General features: G+C 36.4%; 1 protein-coding gene across 3 annotated transcripts; it reads right to left on the bottom strand.

The window, feature by feature from the left end:
- Positions 1-22,270, bottom strand: CIRSR (corepressor of RBPJ and splicing regulator). 3 transcript variants are annotated; one of them, XM_084523741.1, is made up of 10 exons: positions 22,115-22,270; positions 21,062-21,156; positions 20,449-20,522; positions 18,873-18,886; positions 18,728-18,783; positions 18,318-18,366; positions 17,990-18,107; positions 4,700-4,806; positions 3,238-3,323; positions 1-1,585 (listed from the first exon to the last, which is right to left on the bottom strand). In XM_084523741.1, exons 1-10 carry the CDS (start codon positions 22,184-22,186, stop codon positions 862-864), a joined length of 1,395 nt encoding a protein of 464 aa, XP_084379867.1. In that variant the 5' UTR covers positions 22,187-22,270; the 3' UTR covers positions 1-861. The 3 variants fall into 3 exon arrangements, with proteins under 3 accessions (XP_084379867.1, XP_084379868.1, XP_084379869.1); XM_084523742.1 differs by lacking the exon at positions 18,873-18,886 and having other exon boundaries at positions 20,441-20,522; XM_084523743.1 differs by lacking the exon at positions 18,873-18,886 and having other exon boundaries at positions 22,115-22,266.
- Between the last annotated feature and the right edge of the window lie 10 nt (positions 22,271-22,280).

Raw genomic sequence — 22,280 nt, 5'->3', positions numbered from 1 at the left:
TTACAGTTTTTAAAGAATAAGGAGTTTTATTATGAAGTTCATCTTTATAGTGTGTGCAGAAAATGACCAAGAATGGTCAAGAAAAATAAGTTCGTTTCACAAAACCAGGAAGATGAATATTTACATCGACTTTCTACCACAAACAATGAAATACCTGGAGCAGTTGCGGCAGTAAATATTCTTTTCATGTCTTGAGAGCTTATCGAACAATAACTTGACATTGTACTGACACATACCAACAGGGGTTCAAGATGTTTAGATAGCCCTGACCAAGCTGTACACGGCAGGAGGTCAAAAAAATGTTGGCTACACACTTATGTGAACTCTGTTTCTCTGTTGTTTTAACTCATGAAATTGATCTCTTACGGGGAACTTTAGGAAAAATGCTTCAGTATGAAAAAAACAACACAACCAACTCTACAATATGATGTCTTGATATTGGAAGCAGCGATTTTATCCAGTCCTATCTCAAGTGTTTGTTATCATTTAACATATCCCAGGACTCTTCTCAAATTACTCTCTGCTTCCCTTCACAGTTGCATCTAAAAACAAAAATTATCCTTGACAAAACAAAGAATATCACATACTGCTCTGAAATATTTTAAAACACTAAAATCAGGTCTATGAATTACCGCATGTATACAAGAGATATTTGCCAACAAGTATATTTATACAGTAAGAAAAATACCATAATATTTGTCCTAATTTACAAATATTATAACATTAGATAAATGATGCTGTTGGCTTTATTTAGGAAATGCTAGTTACGGAGGTTGGAAAATGAACAGCAATATGTAATTGAGCCCTTGTTAAAGGTATTCATCAAAAAGGAGACATTTTTGTTCGCACCTGTCCCCTACACTATCTGTTTTTTTTCCTCTCTCGGCTTCTGCTTCTACTGCGTCTGCTCCTTTCTCTATATTCCAGTTTACTGCACTTGTCCCCGTTGCTCTCTCTGTATTTTTTCTCCTGTCTGTGCACATCTGTGCTGGGGCTTCTGGTTTCATTTTTCCTGTGCCGCTCTTCAGCTGGGCTTTCACTTGGACTTCTTCTTTGCCTTTGCCTACTGTAACTGCTGCGACTTGTGCACGGGCTTCTCCCTCGCCTCTCATCCACACTTTGGCTTCTCCTATCCCTCTCTTTTCTTTCAGTCTCTCTCTTGTTGGTGCTGTGGTATCTGCTTTTGGGCTTTCCTTCCCCCTCACAGGAGCTCTGTTTGTTGTTCTCCGCGGAACTATCTTGCTTTAAAAGTCTATACTTCTCCCTGTCTTTGTCCTTGTTACCGTGACTACTGGAGAGATCTTCATAAAGTTTTTCCTTCCTAGTCCTTGCCTTTCCTTCTGAATCACTGCTGCTAGCCTCTGAAAACTTGTCTTTTTTTCTTTTCTTAGAATACATCTTCTTTTGTGCTGCTTTATCTCTGCTGTCAGTCTCACTATCGCTGCTGCTTCCTGAAGACTCGCTGGAGCATGAGGAAGAGGAGCTCATCTTATGTTTCTTGTGTTTACTCTTGCTTTTTTTCTTTTGCTGCTTTTTCTTCTTTCTGTCCTTCTTTTTCTTTTTCTTCTCCAGACGATCCAATTTCCTTTTATTTTCAAAATAAAAGAGTAGTGCAATCAGACTTGTTAAGACACTCTAAATTACAGTCATTGTCTTTTAAAGTTGACTACTTCAGATGTCCTACACAGTAAATACACTATTTTCCATAAAAGCATGTTGATTTCAATCCTCTTTCAGCCAAGTATTTAAAATTATTTTAAGCTTCTAACCTTGAGCTAACCATAATTACAATATAATTTTGCATTTCCTTAATTTACAAAGAGATAAGTTTTAGCCTTATCACTAGGAATACATGTATTCCGTAGTGCTTTTTTATTGTCAATCTGCTCTTTTATTTGTGCATCTTCATAGCAGATTTTGAAATTGAAAAAAAAAAAAAGCAATTAGCATTAGCAAAAAGATGGAAATTGAGACTTTAAAGCCTACCTATGTCTCAGAGGTCTCCAGGCAAATAATACTGCTGTTTTCAATAACCTCTTCTGTCACAACTAGAAATTTTAAATTTCTAGCCACAATTACAATACTCTATCACTCACATGCATTCACTGCCATTCAACTACTTTTACCTAGCTTTCTATTTTCAACTCATTGCCTTCTGTGTTTATCCTCAGAAACTCAGTGACTGAACAGTGAAACTAGTTTCAGCACACTGAAAAAAAAATCCTTTCAGACTCCTAACATCTAAAAGACCCACATACTTAATGAAGTTCAACTTTGAAAATATAAAGTTCTATAATTAATTGTGTTGGGGCAGCAGAAGTTCACAAATACTGCTTTAAGTTACTCAGACTACATACAAGTTCCTTACTTAAAATAAACGTAATATGCATGATATTTTCAAAGAATGTTTTATTATATATGCAAATATCATATGTACCTACCCTACCCATGTACGGCTTAACCATACACCTATCTCCCCTTCTGCTCCCCATGTATACAACATGTGTTTTTAACCCAAAAGGCTGACTGCTGTTTTAACTAGTGATACCTGTATGAGATCTACCTGGCAGTAGTTCATACTTTTCATCTTAGAAACGCTCAGGTTATTTCAAGATAATGTTGCAAATTAACAGAGGAAAAAACTGTGAGTTGCCTGACGTACAAAGTCAGTAGGGTAGAAGCAAAGAATGAAAACCTCATTAACTTTTTATTAGAACTAGAGAAATACGGGGAGCTCCCTCTGCTGGCTTAGCTAAAGCAGCAAACTACAAAACCCTGATCCTAGAGCAGTGCTCAGCTAGGCCAACCATCAAGTTGACTTTAGCTGCACAGAAGATGATGATAACAAACTTGGCCAAATTGTAAGCCAGTAAACCAGCACATACAATTTTTAATACCAGAAGAAGATACTGTAAGCAACAGAATGCAAAATAATATTTTTAAATACCAATTGTCAGCATTTTCAATGAACCAATTATTATTTCAGTATCCCAGTTAGAAATGAGGCACAATGCAAATGCAGCACAACTAGGTTAGAATGGATGTATTAAAACAGAACAGCTGGATTAAAAAAAATACGTTGCACAGTGCTATTTGTGGTCAAGTGTATGTTAAGCTAAGTGGATGTTCTGCTGTACCAATGGCATAGAAGAGTTACAAGGACAATGCTGCACAAGACAATGATGGAATCAGAACTACTGCCAATACTGATCCCTTCCCCTAGGTACCAACACTTACCTTAGAAGTTTCTGTTTTTGTTTGGTTGACAATGATTTTAAAAATTCAACTTCTGGATCATCATCTCCTTCACTTGCAACAAATTCCTAGGAAAATATTGTAGGACATTAATTTTTTGCATAAAAATAACCTCTTCATTCAGACTTCTGTATTAAAAGTGATGTATCTGCATGTACCTTATTTTTGCACAAGCACAAATATACTTGCATTACCAAGTCAGCTGAAAACTCTTTGGAAGACCGACATACTTGCTATAAGGAAAAAAAACACAAACCACCCACCCACATCCTATCTCAAAACTGAGTAGGTGCTATAATGTGGGGGATAAACATCAGAAGTTATTAGTAACATATGAAAAATCACTGCTAGAGAAAGAAACATTTCTGAAATAGTTAATAAAAATGAACCAATTTTGGAGCCCATATGATTCTCTAGGATAAGTCACCTCATTGTTACCATGCTTGGGTGAACAGGTAAGATGCTAGTCCTGCTCAAACCCAGAGTAATTTCTATCTCAGTTTAGTCATTAGGAAAATGGGCATTAGCACATCTACCTTACCTGTTGTGTTATTAGTCTTTAAATGTTCATAAAGTGTCCTAGCAACGCAAAATACTGTAATCATACAATCTGCCTACAGTATCACAATCAAAGCATAGCTACTTTTAAGACCCTGAATTCTTCAAATTATGTGCATCTGGAACACTACAGTTCTCCACTATGATGTTTTTAATTTTAGCCACACTTAGGAGGGGAAAGAAGAAATAAAGATTAAAAAGCTCTTCCACATACACACAAAAAAACAACCATCACACCTAACATAAAGCAAACAGACTGGTATCTCAGTGATCCATTTAACAGTGCCCATCTGTTACATGTATTCTGGGGTGCATAGCTTTTTTAAATGCACGGGTACACACTGAATTGTTGATTTATTCCAGCATTTAAAGGACAGCTGAGGGCTGTTGTCCCCTCTCTATTTCAAACTTGGTCACTTGCTGGCTTGATTATCCTGCCACATGAACAAAGGTTATTTCGTTGTGGCTTGCACAATAAATATATATATATATATTTTACACTTTACATTTTTATCAAAGCACCTCAACTAGAAGTGTACCTTGTGCAGTCTAAATAAAGACAACTAAATTTTTGCATTCTCAGAAATAGCAGGTGTAACAATATTAAGTGGCAAAACCCGTAACCATTCTTTCATGAAAAATTAAATTTCTTGTCATCCAAATGAGGTACTTAATTTATTACATATAGTTTTTAAAAAAGTAACATGATTCACCATTCTGACTAAAACAGAGCTGGAGAACACAGTAAGTTTCTGGAGATTTTCTACTGGTACAGCTATTCAGCTTTCCTATGGATATGCATATTGGAAAACATTAAGTAGCAATTCACAAGCAATCACATTTAGATTTATAGACATTTTCAGCTTACTGGTAAAAAGATCATTACCTGTGATGGATCATTTGCGGTCAAGTTTCTCCCCAGTACATTTTGTTTCAGTGCAAACCCACTGTTTCTCATCTCCGCTATTAGCTCCGAGGGGTGCATTGATGGCCCTGTTCACAAAAATCACAGTTTGGATGTATCATTTATATCTCTCTACCTTTTTTGGACTCCACAGTAGGAATTCAGTTGAAGCTTTGTTAAGTAAAATCACAGCTAAATCAAGTCAATAATCTTCTGCTGAGCAAATAATCAGATATGATTTTCTAAAACAGCAGTCTGGAGATTCAGAATAGAAAATAATTGCATTTTTCTTTAGGTACAAGGGGATTCTCTTATGTAACTTTGTCATGTTGAAAACAATATATTTAGGTAAGTCTAGTAGTGTATTTCTACTACAGTACAAAAAACACAGGAAAACTAAAGAAACTAAACAATACAGTAAGACTTTTAAGTGTCTCCTCTCCCCTAAGACAATGGGAAAGTACACTGATAATATGCCACCAATAAGGCATTTTTCAAAATGACATTTTTGAATTGACTTAAATGTAGCAACTAACTATCATTAGAAACTTGGTATATATATGGAAAATAAATACACAAAAAAGTTAATCTACGTCCTTACTTAGTTTAGTGACCCTTAAACAGGTCTCTGGGCGTTACTGTAAGTCTTCTCATGAGTTTCAGCTTCAAAATATGCAGTATGTTGCATTAGAGTAGATGTTTAGGATTAGGCACATCAGCTTTGCTTGGATTGTTCAAGCTTGACTGTGTCACTTACACATCCCATAACTCAATCTTTTGCTTTAAACGAATACTGCAATCAGCAAAACCTGAAGTAATTCTCTGATCAGTTGCTTTCTGTTCACCCCAAACATACCCTCTCTGGTTGGTCACATTAGTAAATTTCCATACCAGTTCATTCACTAGCCTTCCTGTCAATGAATTAGCAATACTGCATAAGATAAATCTAGTAGGTACAATTAGAAGCAATGTAAAACTGAGCATCAAACAGACGATTACCAATACTTCAGAGAACTAATTGCAAATGATAAGATTAACTTAGTCTTATGGAAAATATTGATCCCGCTTTGCGGTTTTAAGAGTTTCTTAGTTGTGGAGAAGAACAAAACTCATGAATTTTTAATGTGGAAAAGTATGAAAAGTGATTGGAATTTTTTATTATGGAAAATATGAAATAGTACCTTCTCAAAACAAGTCAGCTTCATCTTTTTCTTAGTTTTCCTGTATAACACTTTGTTCACAGAAACAAACAGGCCTTTATGTAAAACAAGACTGAAGAAGATAAAACTTTGGAAATAGTTTAAGGAGCCCCCGTGTTTCTTTACAAGTTTCTTATTTTACCAGGCAAAGGAATTTTTTAATGAGATACCTTTTAGTCTCTCCTTGAGTTTATATGATCTATTAAGTAGGGGCTTTTTTTTCCCCTGCACATACATTTTTAACAAAAGAGTTTTTTCTTTACATGTGTTACAGTGTAATTATAAGCTCACTGATGTTAATGAACATATATGTGTTCTTGCATCTACAGTTTTGCTTATTTCAAATTTAAAAGACTAATCAAAGAGAAGAAACAAAAGTTCCAGCTCCCTGGTGTACCTATACATGCTTGTTAACACACATGCGTGTGTGCCAAGTACAGAATCAAAACCAAACCCTGTATGAGGAAGTTGAATGGAGACAAGTGCAAATTCTCAAAGAAAGATTTCACCATAGCAAAGAAATCAGAACTTTTGACCTGATCAAAGCCTGTATTCTCCCCTTTATTCAAACATGGGAAGAGCCACTGCCTAACAAAGAAAGGTAATTAACTCTGCAGGTATTTCCCCCTTGGTGTCTTGGGGCACTGTACACACTTTGAACTGTACTGTATAACTAACAATTCCCATCAGTGTGATTAGGTAAACAGAGAAACACAACTTGTCCAAATTTATACAGGAAATCTGCAAGAAGACTAAGAGGGAGCCCCTACTGTTACAGTCATGCACAAAGACTAGCGAACAGACGTGCACGAACAGACAGGCACGAAGGCATACCTGCCTACAAGAGCACAGCGCTAACTGATCAGGCATTCTTTACTCACAACAGCACTGGAAAGAGATAAGTAAAGTCATTTCCTCTTTTACATAAAAAGCTAATCTCAATGCACGATATTACTGATGTTTGTGCTTTTCTGTCCAACTGACAGCAGTTGTGCTTTAAAGCACAGACCAGCAGATGGGAGCAGGCCTGTGAGAGGCCTGCTCAAGCCCGGATCCACCACACAACCACACACAAAGCTCTGAGTTAGTTTCCATTTGCTTTTTAAGAGGTGAAATCAGCACTAGGTTTAAAAAACAAACACACATACTAGGTATGCTTAAAAGGAAAGCAAACTAGGCTAAAAATAAATTTATGAGTTCTGCTTCTGTGCTTATTAATGCCATCAGAGAAACACATTCATGGCTCCATCTGCTACATTTTAGTTGCAAGATGGTACTACGATAACAAGGACAGCTAACGAATCACTGTTACTCCTCTTTTCTGCACGTATACAAGCTACATTAAACATACCCACAGAACCCTGTGACTAAAGTGGTTTCTGAATCAAGTTATTTCTGTTTTGGTCTCCCTTTAATTGTGGCGAGGGAACAGTAATTTAAATTCATCCTGGCTTGTAAGGAAATGCCTCCACAAAGCTTTTTTACATACATTAGTTTTTCTATAACCAAAGGGTTCAGAAAACAACAGAAAATAAGTCCACCCCATAAATGAAAGTACAATAAAAAACAAAGTCCTATTTTACAACCCTTCATGCGCAGACTGGGGCCAGGCACAACCCAAGCAGGCCAGTTTGCTTTGTAGTAGTCTTAAAAGCTGTGGGTGACAATGTGTGAGCAAACAACCACACTCCTTTCCACACTATAAAATTAAGTAGGATATTTCTCCTGGCTAATACAAACAAGGAAGACAAAAACAGTAAAAAACAAAACCAAACACTGAACCTCACCTAGCATGTCTGAAAAAAATTATTCTCAGAAGTGTCCTTGGCTTATTAGGAGCTAAAGCTAAAACTGTGGAGCCACCAGTGTGCTTTCAGGTAGAGGGCATCTTCCTTTCATTGGTGTGACTGGCTGTGGAGTCGTGCTTGTTAGAGACATGACGGTGTCCACTGTGATCAAACTGTTTACTTGGTAAGCCAAAGAGGTAAATCCTTTCGGTTTATCATTGATTTATGACTACACTTACAACATCACCCTGCAAGATCTTCAGACAAAATCTGAAGTCAACTATAGCTATGCATCTTCCTTCAGTTAAGTTCTCATTAAATAAATAAAATAAAATAAAAAAAAAAAAAAAAAAAAAACCAACCCTGTATGGTTTAACATGGTAAGAACAGATAGTAAGTTTAAGTTGAGGGGCTCTTGGCTAAGATATTGGGAACTGATGCTAGCTAGGTATTCCTTGAACAGCAAGGAATATGATTCCAAGGAATCATTTATACATGAAGGTAGAAAAACACTGTGTACTGTGCAAACTGACGCCCTCATATACGTGTTTCCTTATAGACTTGTGAGATGGTCTGTGAAGAAGCTCGCTGAATCATCTCATGCAGGTGAAAAGGTCTGGAGATGACATTGTGTCATGAGTTGACAGCAATTTAGATACAGGAATCCTGTAAAAATAGCTGATTGCTAGGACTTCTAACAACTAGTCTTTCAGCATTCATCCATCAGCTAACTAAAAATAAGTTCAAAGCTATAATGTTTCATCATCTGTTTCTTATTCTTTCTGAAACAAGTCAAATACAGTACCTTGCTATTTTTGAATATGACTATGTGTCAAGCTTATTTTCTGGAATTTACATTTTGATAGGAAAAAAAAAAACTAAAACTTTTCCAGATGACACTTGTTTAAAACTGAAACATTTATCTTTTGTAAAATCCAGTCTCAGAAAAGCTTTTTGCCACATACTGAAATTAATTGTATGCTGATATCATACTTATTTTTGTGCGTTAAGACATGTTGTTAAGTTTTCTGCAGCTACAGGTACTTAAAATTATATTAAGGACTTGCACAGGCTCCATAAATAAAGACTCACAAAAGCATTTTAAAAATATTTTTTCATGGTCTTTACAATTCTCAAGGAATAATGTTTTCAAGCAAACAGGCTACAGTTTATTCCTGCTTCTTACTTCTCAGAGAAGTTCTTAATGCATTAATTCTTTCTTCTTTTTAAGATAGCATTTAAGGAAAACATTGAGATAGTTCAGTTGACTCAGAGGTGGGGCATTAAATCTGGAAGCTCAAACCACTCAATGAAGAGTGAAAAGAGGGTTTTTAGTCTTCATCAAGTACAACCTGAGTGCAACCTTAGCTTGACAGCTGTTGGTGCATCCCTACAATATTCATACAATTAAATAAATAGAAGAGCTGTAAATAGAATTTTTCTGAAGCGTATGTGAGCATCAATTATACTGAATTGCAGAAGGATATCATACCAAGATTTCTACAACATTTTGTCAATTTGCTTTTATAACAAAGAGCACTCCAATTTCTTATCGCACTTAACTGAGATCAATTTAACAGAATCAATTCTGCTTCTATTAAACAACCAGGGGGCAATATAATTCTGGATTTCAATTACTAAATGCCTAGCTTACAGCAAGCTCTCCTACCCCACATCATTACCCCCACTCTCAGCCCAGAAATGAGAAAAACCTATAGCTGAAACTCATTTTCAGTTCCGTCTGTACTTCTCATGAAGCTGTGTGTGTAACACTTTGTTGTTGCCAAAGTATTTCCTCTAATGAGCATGGGCAAAGGACTCCTCTTGGGAGAACAATGCTAGCTGTAACACACCATCCAGCAGACCTCCATTAAAATGTCTAAAGCACATTTTTCAAATTACCCAACATTAGAGAACAGTATGTTAAAGCCTCTTTTCATAACAACTGTGATTAAATACCACTTTTTCTACAACAGTTTCAGTGGCAGAAAGGACAGACAATAATATTGTGATTGCCAGTATCACTAAAAATAGCGCTTTTACATCTATCTACTCATGATGCATACTCGACAGTATCTCCTCGATTTATTGATAAAAGCTTTCACTGCCGTCACCAGTACAGATAACAAACTGAAGTAGTCTTTGCAATCAATTAATTTTCTAACTAGGTTTTTATCATGGAATACATATGGAAAACAAAGAGATAAGAAGCACTAATATTGTAACCAATATGCCCACCTGCAGCAAAGGAAATTATAGCAACCAGTTGCGCTTACATAGTGGTTGCTGTTATGTATTGTTACAAATTGAAGTAGACTATTCAATTAAAAATACAGAAAAAAAGGAGTAGATTTTTCATGGTGCCATTTTAATTACAACTTTTAAACCTTCATTTTAACTAATGCTCATTTTGTGTCTCATCAAACCGGAATATGCAGAATACATTTGGAGTTTTGTAGAGCTTTCCTATGCCAAGAACGCATTCTGGTGTGGGATATCTTCTAGTTTACAGATGTGATCATTTTCAAAATATCACATCATACCATTCGACATCTCATGATTTCCTAATGGAGAGGCAGCTCATATGAACATAAATGTGAAAAAGCACACTGGCTGATATGCTAGCCATTCAGCAGTATACTTTGCACTCAGTATACACCCCTCTATCAATGTTTAAAAAGTCACCTATGAATCAAGGACAAGATACTCTTGTATCCTTTATAGACTTATCCTTTATAGCCACGTAATTTTTGTTAACAAAGTAGGCCTAAGCATGTTGTCATCATTCTTTCTTACATGCATCTTGGACAGTATGATGCCATAACTCTTCCAAATTGAAATTTGATTTTCTATGTGACAACAATATTAAAGTCATGCTCTGCTGTTGAATTGATCGATCAAATTGGCAACTACCACTCAGACTTTAAAACCCCCTCATTAGTGATCCTTAAACAAAACAAACAGGATTTTATTGAATTATCCATTAAAGATGAACTGCACATCCTAAGCTCACACATGACACAACTGAACTGCAAACAGCTCTTTCACGTTAACTAGGTGTTGGAAAACCATGCTGCTAGTGGGTTTTAGCTTAGCACACCATCGCAAGGAGGATGAATATATTCTGAATTCAGAATGTTACCTTCTCTGTGTGGAAGCAAATGCCTAACATTTGGATACGAGGCTTTTTAGGTTTTCTTCAAAACAGAAACTAATTTTCGAATTCGCATGGACAGGCTTGTCAATAACATATCCATACAGCTTTTGTGCTCTCCGCGCAGTTTGATATGTTATTTTGCAGATGACATAAAATGCACTGAGCATAATCACACTGCATCTTGTGTGAATTTTTATGGTGGTTATGACAGAGATAAGAATAGACGTTTCTTATTTATCTAAATGACAAGGAGTTATCATCATAATTATGTGACCATGATCCTGGTCTTGAAGAACCCAGCAAATTTATGCTGCCTCCACTAATTCATAACTGAAAATTTTTACTGATAATTTTTCCATCCATTTCAGAGATGACTGCATTCAGACCATATTTACACTTCAAAGCAACTGCTCCAGTTGGCATTGAGAGAGACCAATGAATGCAAAAACTCTGGCTTTTAATTAGCTTTTCTTCGAAGTAGCTGCAGTTTAGCTGAATTTAACACTTTGCCATGCTTTTGTCATAGGCTATTTCAGAGAATCTTGAATTTCCTTTTTACTTTTTTAAGAAGTAAAAACCATTTAACTTATCAAGCTGCTATAGCAATCCATATTTATCACTCAAATGCCAAGCAAAAGGCTTCTAATAGAAATCTGTATTTTATGCATTCACACCAAATACAGAGGCTTCTTCTGAAGCATAAATGGAGGATTATTCTAAAATGTGTCAGTTCTTGAACTATGTGGAGATTTTGTTAGGGCTCCTACTGTTCACAATCAAAGGTCTCAGCTGCAGATCATAAAGGAAAGTTTCATACACTATGCGTTTCTACAGATGACCATTAATACAAATGGTCACAGTTAGCATATTCAAGTACTTTCTCTTTGTTAATACAGATTCAAGAGAACACTTCAATCCAGTCCTGCGTTCCCAATACAATGTAAATTTTTATCTGTTGAAAAACAAAATGGTACCATACTTGTCACTGAAAAAAATGGAGTGAGATTACAGACATAATAATATATGCTTAGATTTCATTTTTCCTGGCTCAATATGGTTGATAATTTCAACATTTACCGTAGAAAGGAATTTTACACCCCAAAAAGCTTCAGATCATCAAGTGACAGACACAACCCCAATTAGTTCAGGTATACTCAAAAAAAAAAAAATTATTGGCATTAACTGAGGTGGCTTTTTTGTTTGTTTTGTTTTGGTTTTGTTTTTTCTTCAAAAAAATCTTGGTAGAACATCAGGCTCTGGATATCCAGTCACATTTTTATTATTATTTGTCTGAATTATCCTTAACATTTAAATCATTTTACAGTACTTACTTTCACTGTAATTTCACTGGAAGAATTATGTACAGAGCCAGTTGATTGCAAAATATTTGAAGGATTTCATACTAGAGAAGGATGCCCAGAACTTTCCAGGATTAGGTTTCCTAGGCCTACATTTTTTATTTTTTTTTAATGTTAGTATCTCACTAACTAGAGCATTCATAAAATTACCTCCCCATCTGAGACTACATTTCATAATGTAGTAATGCCTTTTTTCATAAGAAAGTAATAAATTGTTTCCTAGCGGTTTTTTGTTGTTCTTGTTGTTCAAAACAGATATAATTTAAGTTGTGTTTAAGCTTTCATATTTTTATTTTTATTTTTATTTTTTTTAGCAATTTCTTCCATCTGCCTCCTTCAAAATGGAAGAAGAAGATAGATTGCTTGCACGAAAAAATAAGAGTATTTAGTTCACCCAGCCAGGGCAGTTACAGGCAATGTTGAAGTGAATTAACAACATTACTTCAAAAACTTTTTGCACATAAAACCTATGAGTCCCTGTTCTAATAAAGTCAAAGGTTTTTCAGGCCTCACACACAAAAATTACTGAAAAGCACAACAAAACAGATGTTGCTGATTAATAATTTTTAAAAATGTACAGTCAAACTTTCAGAGGCTACTGACATGTTTTTCTCCTGGTACACATTACATATTTTACACATGCATATACATGCAGTTGCACAAAGTCAGCACCACAACAGGTATTTTCATCGTCTGAACTTTGAAAGCTACGATTCTATCAGTAAAAAAAAAAAAAAACAAAAAAAACTGTAAATCAGTTTAGCCCAAAGCAGCATTTTGATTGCCTAATTTAACTTTGCAAAGGAGAAGTAAATCTTATAAGTTGGTCTCTGTAAGCCTCACAGCTGGAGCATTCTAACACTACTTTGCAGTTTCCAGTGATCAAAGTAAGTTACTTTATATCTAAAACTAAGAATTTCATAATGGAAATAATGCAACACCAGGGGGTGCAGTTATCATGAAATAATTACACTCCTGGGAGATTACAGACAAGGCTGTACCCCAGGGGTGTGATTATCCCATGATAACCACATCCACTGAAATTGCCTTATTGCAAAAATAATCTCTATTCACTGGTGAGATATTATTCAAAAGGCGCTTTTGTAATGGTAAGATTATTATTTTTTTTCCAGTATGAATTACGAGCTAGATTAGTAAAGCAGTCCCAGAAGCAAAATAACCAAGCCACCAAGCCTAAGTTAAGGTACTGGTGGTAATTATTTTTCTGTTTGTTGGAGCGCTGCAGTGTATTTCAGATCCCAAAAGATAGTGGCCTTTTTTCCTCGTAAAACAGAGTTGTGTGCCAAGCATGCATTAACCTGCAGCAGTGCCACCTGAGCAAACCAAAGTCAACTGCTCTTTGCATGCAAGTTACTCAACACTAAAACTGATTGGCGATTGCTGCTGTGGTTTATGTGACAAGAGGAAGATCGCAATGCAGTCGTCACATAAGATAAATTCGATGACAAGTATCTTTCTGCTGAAACAAGAGAATTGCAGTTTGTAGAATTTATGGGAAAGAAAAAATGGTGGTTATTTATGATGCTTGAAAAATTATAAATAGGAGATGAATAACTCTTTCCTCATGAGGAAAAAGAGCAAGAGCTTTAGGTAATGCAATTCAATTTGACACAGAAGTTTCATTTTCATTCATTTTTAACTCAACCATTTCCCTTGAGGCTGAAAAAAAAGCCTGAGCCCAGATAAGATATTTTACTTCGCTCTCTTCCTGGAGGAGGAGAACAGTAGAACAAAACACATACTGCGCTTGTGTTAATTGCTCTTCAATATCTTCTTTGCCTGTAGAGATGTCAAAGGAAACAATGCTGGCTATTAGAAGTCATGTGTACAGTTCTCGTATTAGTAGTAGAAGAACAAAGTAGAAAATTTTTTGAAGCACCTTCTAATGGCAGACTACTCTGGAAAACTTCTGTCAACAAACAAAAAAGGCAAAAATGCTGAAATGCAGGAACTGTGCTTTTTGGCAGCTCACCATAAAAACCTCTAATTCACTGTTCTGCTCACATGCTATTTCTTTCCCTTTAACATGAAATACTCATTTGGTAAAACAGCTTCTGCATTACTTAACTTTTCATTCAAATAACGAGTCCAAGTCCTACCGAAACTTACTGATTTGGGCATTTAAAGATACAAATTACCCCCTGTGCTTTTATTAAATTGAAGATGCCATTTAAAGAAGATCTTTGAATGTCGGGTTTTTGGGGGGAAGAAAAGAAGGATGGGGAATGACTGCTGCTTTTGCAGTTTTTAACTCAGTAATTTAGTTTTCCTAATAAAGCAATTTTCACATCATTTTCTGGGAAGAGCTTTTGCTTTTAACCAAGGAAAAAGATGAAAGTTTCCCTCCTATTAGGTGAGTGCCAATCCTTTGTAAATGCATCAAGATTTGTTAGCAATACTGTGGCCTACCACTGTTTCCTTTCCAGATTAATTAGCTGTTCAGTAATGTTCCTGAGAGCAGTGACCATTCTACAAAGGAGATTTTTAAAGACTTCAAAGTTATTGCATGATGCAATTCAGACATGAATCCAATTAGTATAAAACTACTCACATTTGGGTAAATGCGGGAAGAGAGCAGCGAACAAGACAAAGTTATCTACCTTCCTCTGCATTAGGTGTGCTTCTCTAAAGCAGAACAGCAAGGTTCAGAAGAACATATCTCTTAGAAGCCTTCCACAGGGAACCCACACCATTTCTCACAAGATACTTCTCAAGAAATCAGCAATGTCAATGGCCATCTAGTATCAACTGTACTACCACAAGGTCAAGGGATTTCAAGCACTGACTACTTTGGAATTTGCTACCAGCCAGGATGATTTGTGGTACGTGGACTAGCACCTTCCAACACTGTGCTGATGCATGGTATGTTCTAACAAGGGAGAAGGATTTTCAAAGTTTTAAGAAACCTAACCTAAAGTTAGGTAGTGTGACTACCAAGCATTGCCTAGAAAAAAAAAAAAATCAGTTAAATGAAAAAAGAATCGTTAGATCATCTTTTTTTTAGGATGACAAGACTACAGATCAGAATAAGAGCTACTAAGTAAATAACTTCAGAGCAACAGAACTCTTTTCAAGGACCCTATCTAAAAATTCCAAAGATACGCCTTTAAAAAACAACCAACAAGCCTGTTCCTTACACAGCAGTATTTTCTACAGTTCTAGCCAATCAAAAAAGAATGGTGTGGCAACAGATATTTTCGAAGTACTGTAAAATAATCAGAAAAAAAAATTAGAAATTTAGTCTAGAGACATAAAAGCAGAGCTTGAAGAAGTGTGTTTTACAGAAGAACAGAAGAAAGTTCTTAGAGGTGCAGACTGATTCAGCATTAGGGCTAATAAAAAAGCATTGGGTAGATGTAATGAAAGGATACAAAGAGCAATAAAGAGAAATAGTCAAAGCCAAGAATATCTGGGGAGGGGGGCATTGATCAGAACATGTCAGAACGGTTTTTTTTTGTTTTTTTTTTAGTAGTACAGTGTCTTGTTATGAAATAAATAAACACTGTCCTGACAGACTGACTGACTTTCAGTTTAGGTTAACTTTACAGAGCTGACTGAAGATCCACAGCACAGCAAAGACACTTACTCCCATTCCAGACAACATAGGACTGGTTTCAGGGTTCAGAAAATACTATTTATATGAGACAAACTTAATCTGTCCTGTGCATAAGTTACGAGTCTTAATAGAATCAGTGAATTCAGTAACTTGTATTCTCACTAAACTGTGTGCTTCGTTTACACTCATGCAAACTAAAGAAGTCCCTAAAGGTGCATAATTTAGCTTGTTTTTAAATCAGATTAAGATTTAGAAAAGCTGACGAAAGGATTGCATGCCTGAGGTCAGAAAAAGCAGACAACCTTTTTACTGCTGATCTAATTAATGATATTACTACTTCCTATAAGCCTTTTATCTGCTATTAAATCAAAAGTTTGTAATTGTTTAACGTTACTACTAGTGGTTTTACATAAAGTTTGCCTGAAAGAAAGGAAGAGAAAGTAGTAGTATCATCACAGCTGATTGTTTAAATCCAAGAACAGTGTCTAACAAATTATATATATACAAATCCTGATCTGTCACCCGCCCCTACTTGCTGAAATCTTTCCTCTCAGCCTGTTAAGAAGTCTGTGCTCAGCATAGCACACTGTCGTATAAGTTCCAGCGTCGAAAATGTTAGGTCATTTGCACAGTCTGAGAACATATAAATAATTTTACAGCTCTTTCCTTCATACAAAATTCATCACGTGCAACCTCTCTTAGGCTTACGTATGGCTGTTTGGGAAGCTAACTAGAGACAATCTCTCTCAGTAGGAAACACCCACGCAGTCAAACTTTGCCCGCATCTAGATAATTAGTTTGGTTAGGTTTGAAGCAAGTAGTTAGCCTTACATTGACACTGCAAAGTGTCCATTTTACACTGTTACAAATGATGAGTCCATTCCCAAGTTTGTGCAAGTATGCACAAATGTTTTCAAATTTCCCAGCCAAGCGCTCCTAAAAATTGCCCACATAATTTGAACTGAAAGAAAAAGTTCTGCAGCACAAAAGCATATCTGACACCTACAGCTGCACCATGTAATTCCGCCACCACCAAATGCTCCAAGCACAGTTTCTTCTAAGATAAGAACAAGGTAAGAAAATGATTTAATGTTATAACCTATTGAATATAAAGGCTGTGAATGTCAACTACAGGATTGCTAATACAATGGTATAATCATCAGACAATGCCTAAAAGCAGAGGAGTGTAAGAGACACTATTTCCTTTAACTTAAGTCTTCTACGTCTCATCTCAGAGAAATGACATATCTAGGTGGTCTAATTCTGAACGGCAATATTGTTGGTAGGCTAAACATGTAATAAAACTAAGAGCTACTACATAAAATAGATAACCTGAGAAAAAATGGAAGAAAAATAGATGTTATCAAGTGTGCAACTGTAATGGTATCCCTACAAAACTGAATACACATGGCACGTGATCTTAAAATGCAAAACAAGTCTGAAGACTCACCTATGTTACCAGGTGTTTCCTAACAAACCACAACTTTAAGAATATCAGAAGTGTTACAAACTTGAGTCAACTTATAACAAACTACTGTAGGCAAACAACATTCAATTTGAATGTTTATATCCATCCACTTCTTTAAATTTAATCTAATACTAACAGAAAACTCATAAAAAGAAACAAAAAAAAGTAGTTCCTGAAGCAACAATAAGACAGCTGAGAAGAAACCAGGCATTTGTAAAGATGGTTTTGTCCATATTAAAAACAACTACATATATTTAAAAAAAAAAAAACAAAAAACAAAAAAAACCCTCTCCTTTCTCCCCAGATGATTAGCAAAGACATCCTGCCACATTACAGATTTCCAAGCAGTTTGTCCAAATCTGAATTTCTGAACTGGGACAGTCTTTGACAATATGGGGTTGTTGGTTTTTTTCTGTTTGTTTGTTTTGTGACAGATATTGTCAATCTTATATAAACAATTTAATGGCAGCTTCTGAATTTTTGCCACAGATAGAATTAAAGGCAACAGTGTTTACAGATTCTTTTTAAAATGTGTTACTAATTAAACAATTAGATCCCTAGCTTTTGAAGTAATTTGAAATTGGGGATAGCACAGTTGAAATAAAGAAGCATTTTCCCCATTTTATTAACCCTTTCAAATAAGATAAACTTAAACCTTCCAAAATACACCTGATGATTTTCCCCAAAATTTCTAACCAGACCCTTTGAAAGGCATTCACTGCCTACCTGAACCATCGCTGGAGACTGAACTCGCGTTAATTCCAGAAAGGCCAAATAAAGGACATTCTCGATCAGTGTTTACATGACCCCACTTGTGGCATTTAATACATCTCACATTCCGCACCTAAAAGGAAAACAAACAAACAAACCATAATTTACCTAACAATTCAACCTAACACTTAAAGAAATGTACATGTTATTAGGCATAAAAAAAGCTTTTAAACTCACTGATAAACAGATGATAAAATTAAGAGAGTCCATGTGAATGTTCTGCGGTTAGATAATATTTGAAATATACCCAAGACATCCACAGAGTGAAATTTATGTAACTTGCCTGGATACCAAATGGTTGATCTCTGATATTCATATCATCCTTAGCATATCTGTTACACAAACACAAAAAACAAACATATTAAATTCACTTTTTTTTTTTTTTTTTTTTAAATCATCACATACAAAACTACTTTGAGACCTCTTATTGTTAAGTGTACCTATTTCAGAGATATGCTTCTGGTAAATGTTGGCTTTAATGTATTTTCAAACACGGACATAAAATTCAAACAAAAACTAAGCTGATCAAGGAAATGGTTCCAGGTTTAGAGGTTTTACTAATTAACTGTGAGGAAATGGAAGGGTTACACATACAACCTGCTTAAAAAGAGTAAGAAGTAAGAAAAATAAGAGGTTATGGAAGGTAAATAGGAAAAAATATATATTTCTTTGGATAAAATTGAGATATCTTACTTTTCTCGAGGGGCAACTTTTTGCCATTCAAATTTGTATTCAGTCTCTCCTTCTTGCTATAAAACAGAAAACACAGAAAGTTTGATTTAAAAAAAAATAATAAAGTAAATAGGTAGAAAGCAAAAGAAATGGTGTAATGAAATACCTCTTTAGCTTCCTCTTCAAGTTTTCAGAAATCATGAAAAGAAAAGAGATGATACATTAATTATACATTTAAAATGCAGCTGTCACCTAATCTGGAAACAAAGTATTTTACGGTTTATACTAATACAATAGCACAAATACTCAGAAAGTAACATAAAGTAAATAGAGCACACTAATAAATAATCAGCTTCTAGTACGTGCAGTTACAAATCCTTTGAAACCAAATCTTCTTAGAATTATATTGCTTTGATATAGAAGCACAAAAAACTTTAGAAGTTTGCCAAAGCAACATTATACCATCAGGCAGCAGAAATGTCCTGCAGTTGGACTCTACAATGTGAAGTTTTCTTTGCTTTTCAGAGAGAGAAGGATTTGTTTCACAGTCACTTCGTCTGTCATACCAGTTATACAAGGAGTTGCCCTGGTAGGTTATCATTAACTTTATAGTCAACTCAATTGGAATTTAATAGATGAAGCTTAGTAGAGAAACCTAACCTAAATTTCTCAAAATAAATTAGTGCCTCCTACAGTACAGTACTCTGTTAAAATACGTTTTTTCACTAGCCAATTCATGAAACTGAAATTGCAATTTATGAAAGGTTTTCCTCTGACAAAGTTTAACATGATTCCTAGCAGGCATGGGCTTACTGCAAAACAGGTTCAATTTATATTAAACTCAATTCTTTGGTTAAAAGGATCTCAAAAATACCCTAAAAGCTACTTAACAAAAACTACTGTGTCAATCACTGTGTCAGTCCCATGGGCCCATACTTACCAGTACAGCTTCATGTTAAAAGTGTCATATTTAAAACTTTTAAAAAATTAAAAGGTCATATTTCAGTAAATATGATGAAAATATTAAATATGATGAAAATAAATATTTCAGGCAAATATGATGAAATATTTTGGCTATATTATTGCAGATAGAATTATATATATATATTCAAAAATAAAAACTCAGAAATTCAGCTCAGTGGGGACAGTAATCAGTAACTCATATTTATGAATCTACTAAACATAGTCACAGACCCACCAGAGTTGGATCATTCAGTATTTATTTCTTTATAACACTTCAGCTAATTAACTCCTTGATATCTCCCATGCCTGACATGGATCAGGCTGAATTTTGAGCAGATCTTTTAAGCAAAAGTGACCTTGCTGTTTCTAAAAAGGAGAGCAGGCCAAACACAGGTTTGTGTAGTCTGAGTTACTGTGTTGGTAAGGTCTAGTTCCTGCCCCTCATGCAATGACTTTGTAATTGGTTAGAGAAACACCTTTAGTCAAGGACTGAATTTCTGCTGTTGCCATAAAAGTTATTTTTATCTTTTTCTTCTCTTCACATTGAACTGCTGCTTAAAAACAATTTCTCAGTTTAGGAGGAATCAAACTATTATTACAACAAAATTATTAAATAGTATGCATCTCCACATATTCCCACAGGAAGAACTAAAAACTATACCTTCTAGCATTAACTCACTTTGAAAATGTTATTTTAAAATATAAGACACTATGCTTGTTTCTTTGGAGTGATTTTAGCTTTGCAACACTGTTTGCTCACAGTCAGGAAACCAGAGTACCTTTCTTTGCTCCAGGTGGGGCCTCATACATGAAATTAAGACCATTCTTCACACGCTCATCACCCATAAGCAATCTAAATGAAAAAGACAGAGTTTGTAGTGTTACACACAAAACATTCACATTCGTATTAATTATTGAAGAAAAAAAAAGAAAGAAATGTGCAGCAGGAAATTGTGATAGCAACTTGAAATTTGTCATTTGTTAATCTGAGCACCAAATGTTGAATATCAAAAGAACTGAGAGACCAGTCAACACTTCTGTATGCTCCACTGCGTACCAAAGATCACGCATTTCAAACACAACTGAAACACAATTCTGTGTTCACAAAATTATGGAAAACAGATTCCTGTGTGATCAGAGTATGTCACTGTACAAGGTTACTTGCTGTTCTGTTCAATGTAGCAGATGTTAAAAGGAAAATGAGGACCCACATAAACCTTTTGAAAGAAGTTCTTGTGACTTCTGCTTAAACAGATAATAACACACAAGTCACTGACCTCACTTACGGTCAGTGGCGGACAGTCTGTGAAATAACTTACACTCAGATGACCTTCGCTGTCATGAAAAGAGGAGGTGGAAGGAAGAAGCATGTGACGGTATGCCAATTCTCACCTGTTATCATAGGATTCCTGTTCTTTAAGATACTGTTGCATTAATTCTTCTTGTTTCTTTTTATCATATGATATTTTCTGTTCTGCCATCCATACCTAGTAAAAACAAGTCAGTTTCTACTTTAAACAAACAAGAACTTACTGTAAAGATCCATGTACAACTACATCACTTGTTTAGTCTACTGTAAATTGACTTTGTATAAAAGATAAGCTGAAACTTCAACAACATTTCAGAAATAAAACGTGGAAAAGTTTAGGAACACAAATGGAAAGTAAGCTCAGAAAATGCCCTGGGCTTTCCCATACTGACACCCTGACACCCAAGGCTCAGGGCAGACCCTGATCGGACCCCAGCTTCTCTCAGGAGCTCTGGGAATGGTGACATTTTTTCTTTTGGGGATGAAATCTCAGCAGCCAGGTCAGACAGCAGGGAAATACTGGGAAAAGGAGAGCACACGGTGCCAGGAGGGGGGCTCCCTTGTTGGTGTATGGTGTTTATTTATCAACGGAGATGCGTGTTCAGGAGGCGGAGCCAGGGAAAGAGAGTTACACAAGCCTGTGAGGAAGTCTCAAACTGCAACTATTTTTAAGCTTTTTTTCTTGCCTTTTCCTCCCCCTGTTTATTAACACTTGCTTTTCCAAACCAAAATCATCAGCTTGAAAAGATAACACTGAGGACGGCGTTGCCATGACAGGTCAGTTTATGCCACGGGAGACGTTCATTAGAAAGCGAGAACACCAAAATCAACGCGAATCGCTTCTGAATGTCCAGTTAACGCCTGATGTCAGCCGGCAGCGGTCTTTCACGCTGCTGATCTCCTGGGGGCGTGAGCTCGAGTGTAGCTGCCCGACCCCTCCCTGCTCCTCCGAGCCGCGGGGGCAGCCCCGACCCCGCCGGCCCCCAGCTCCCTGCCCCGCTGCCTGCGGCCGCCCCCCCGAGCCCCTGCACGGCTCCGGAGAGCCCCGGACACCACGGAGCGAAGCGCTCGGGGCACGGCCGGGCCTCGCCGCCGGGGCACCAGCTCAGCCCCCCCCGGCACCCCTCACCCCTCACCTTCTTGATGTTGGACTTGGAGGCGGGGTGGAAATCCTTCTTGCACATGAAGTTGGCGAACGACTTCCCCATGGCTGCGGCTGCGAGAGGGGAGCCGCCGGCTGTCCGCACCGGGCCGGCTGCGGGCCTTCCGGGGCGGGCGGGCCTTCCTCTTCCTCCTCCTCCT

Source organism: Aythya ferina (genome assembly GCF_964211825.1).
Source record: "Aythya ferina genome assembly, chromosome: 6".
Taxonomy (NCBI): Eukaryota; Metazoa; Chordata; class Aves; order Anseriformes; family Anatidae; genus Aythya; species Aythya ferina.
The sequence above is the reverse complement of the archived record's forward strand: the minus strand, read 5'-3'. Positions and strand labels throughout refer to the sequence as shown.

Coding starts and splice junctions, on each gene's coding strand:
- CIRSR (XM_084523741.1), bottom strand. CDS start 22,186: ATGGGGAAGTCGTTCGCCAACTTCATGTGCAAGAAGGATTTCCACCCC. Junction 18,367..18,727: donor AAAGTTGCCCCTCGAGAAAA/GTAAGATATCTC, acceptor TTTGTGTAACAG/ATATGCTAAGGATGATATGA. Junction 18,108..18,317: donor ATCAACCATTTGGTATCCAG/GCAAGTTACATA, acceptor TTTTCCTTTTAG/GTGCGGAATGTGAGATGTAT.